General features: G+C 35.6%; 1 protein-coding gene across 1 annotated transcript; it reads right to left on the reverse strand.

The window, feature by feature from the left end:
• Positions 1 to 436: 436 nt before the first annotated feature.
• LOC130980534 (uncharacterized) lies at positions 437 to 1,438 on the reverse strand. Its single transcript, XM_057904203.1, has one exon. It carries the CDS (start codon positions 1,436 to 1,438, stop codon positions 437 to 439), a length of 1,002 nt encoding a protein of 333 aa, XP_057760186.1.
• Positions 1,439 to 1,699: the final 261 nt, after the last annotated feature.

A 1,699-nucleotide genomic window follows, 5' to 3' on the forward strand; every position in this document is an offset into this window, starting at 1 on the left:
ATATCTTCTAATATTAGATAGGAAGGAAAATTTAGAAGATAGACTTTGGGATAATTTTGTCTTTATCTTTTGATTGTTTATACTTTCAATAAAATATAATAATTGTCTTAATACTTGTGTAAAATTAGAATGAGACACTTAATATGAAATGAAAATATCTAATAATTATTTATCATTTGTCCCTCAATAAATCTTAATTAAGTAGTCACCTAATCTTATGTTTAATGCACTCTTCTCTACATGAAAAAATAAGTAGGCGGAATACAACTCAATAAGATTTGGTCCTTTCTCATCATTTGTTTACTAATCGTATCATATGATAATACATGTAAATCTACAGTAAAGTACAATCAAATTATTCAAGACATAAAATCTACCAAGTAACAAACTATGACTAAAAGAAAAAGTTCTGAAATCTACAAGTAACAAACTATGACTAAAAGAAATCCTTCGATGACCACAATGGCAACTCCAAATGAAATGGACTCAAATCAGATTTCTGATATCCAGGGATGTAGGTAAATTTCATTGTCTCAAGATTTGTAACATAAATTCCTTCATTAAAAGAGTACAAGTACACAGTCTCCCCTTCATGTGGGTGAAAACCCCCCACACGCTTATAGTAATCAGCACAAAACTCATTTGGCAAAAGTCCGGAGAAATCAACATGGTGTAATAATTCCCAGTCATTCGACACCAACTCCCAAACCTTAATATAATTGTGTCCAATTTCAGCAATCCTCAAGTCTCCACAAGAAGTTCCAAGAAAACCAAAGCTCATAATGTTCATTGGGTCAGAATCATAAGGGTAATCAAGTGTCTCACCATTAAGTCCATAAGGATCATAAACAAATATACTAGTCCTACCCATGAAATACAATCCTCCTTCGTATGCAAAACTCATTGACCAGTGAGGAGCAAAAGCAAAACCATCATCTAATATCACAGTCTTTTGTCTCCAGTTCCCTGTCTCTGAGGACCAAACATCAACCTCGAATTCATAGCGTATTGCAATGAAGGAATTGATTCTTACCACCCTGAAACATTTCCTAGGATCAAGATAGTTTCTCCTTGAATCCTCTTTAGGGTCATTACAATAATATGGATCACATGTAAAGCCAATAGCATGAAGACACTCCTTCTTCACCTCGAGCGAAGGGAGCTTGAAGGATTCCTTGTTAATGGGGTCATGGAGGAAATAACCATAGCCACTTGTGTACCTGTTGTCACTACACAAGAAGACATTCATGGAACAACCACACACTGTCCCTTTGATGAAAACCTCAGGGGAAATTAGAATCCTTTTGTTCTGATGATCATGTTCTAAATCATCATCGTTATCACTATCATCGTAAGGGCCTGGAGGAAAAGTTAGCATGAGTTGATGTGGTGATAGAAAAACCAAGCTAGCACCATAGAACTTTTGTTGTGTCGCCATGAACTGGCCAATGAAGTAAGAAGTTGAAATCAATTCGAGCCAGCTCTTTAAGACGCATTTGCATATTGTTGTTGATCGAAAAGGGAGCCTTGTGAAGATTTCTGAGAGCAAATCGTTGCATAAATGGGAGATGCTGCTGCTGCTAACAAGTGTTGTTGTGCAACAACTCTTCTTATTATTATGATTGTTGTTGTTGTTGTTGTTGTTGTTGCTGACCAAAAATGATGATGATGATGATGATGATGATGATGATGATGATGT

This window comes from Arachis stenosperma, chromosome 5, assembly GCF_014773155.1.
Source record: "Arachis stenosperma cultivar V10309 chromosome 5, arast.V10309.gnm1.PFL2, whole genome shotgun sequence".
Taxonomy (NCBI): Eukaryota; Viridiplantae; Streptophyta; class Magnoliopsida; order Fabales; family Fabaceae; genus Arachis; species Arachis stenosperma.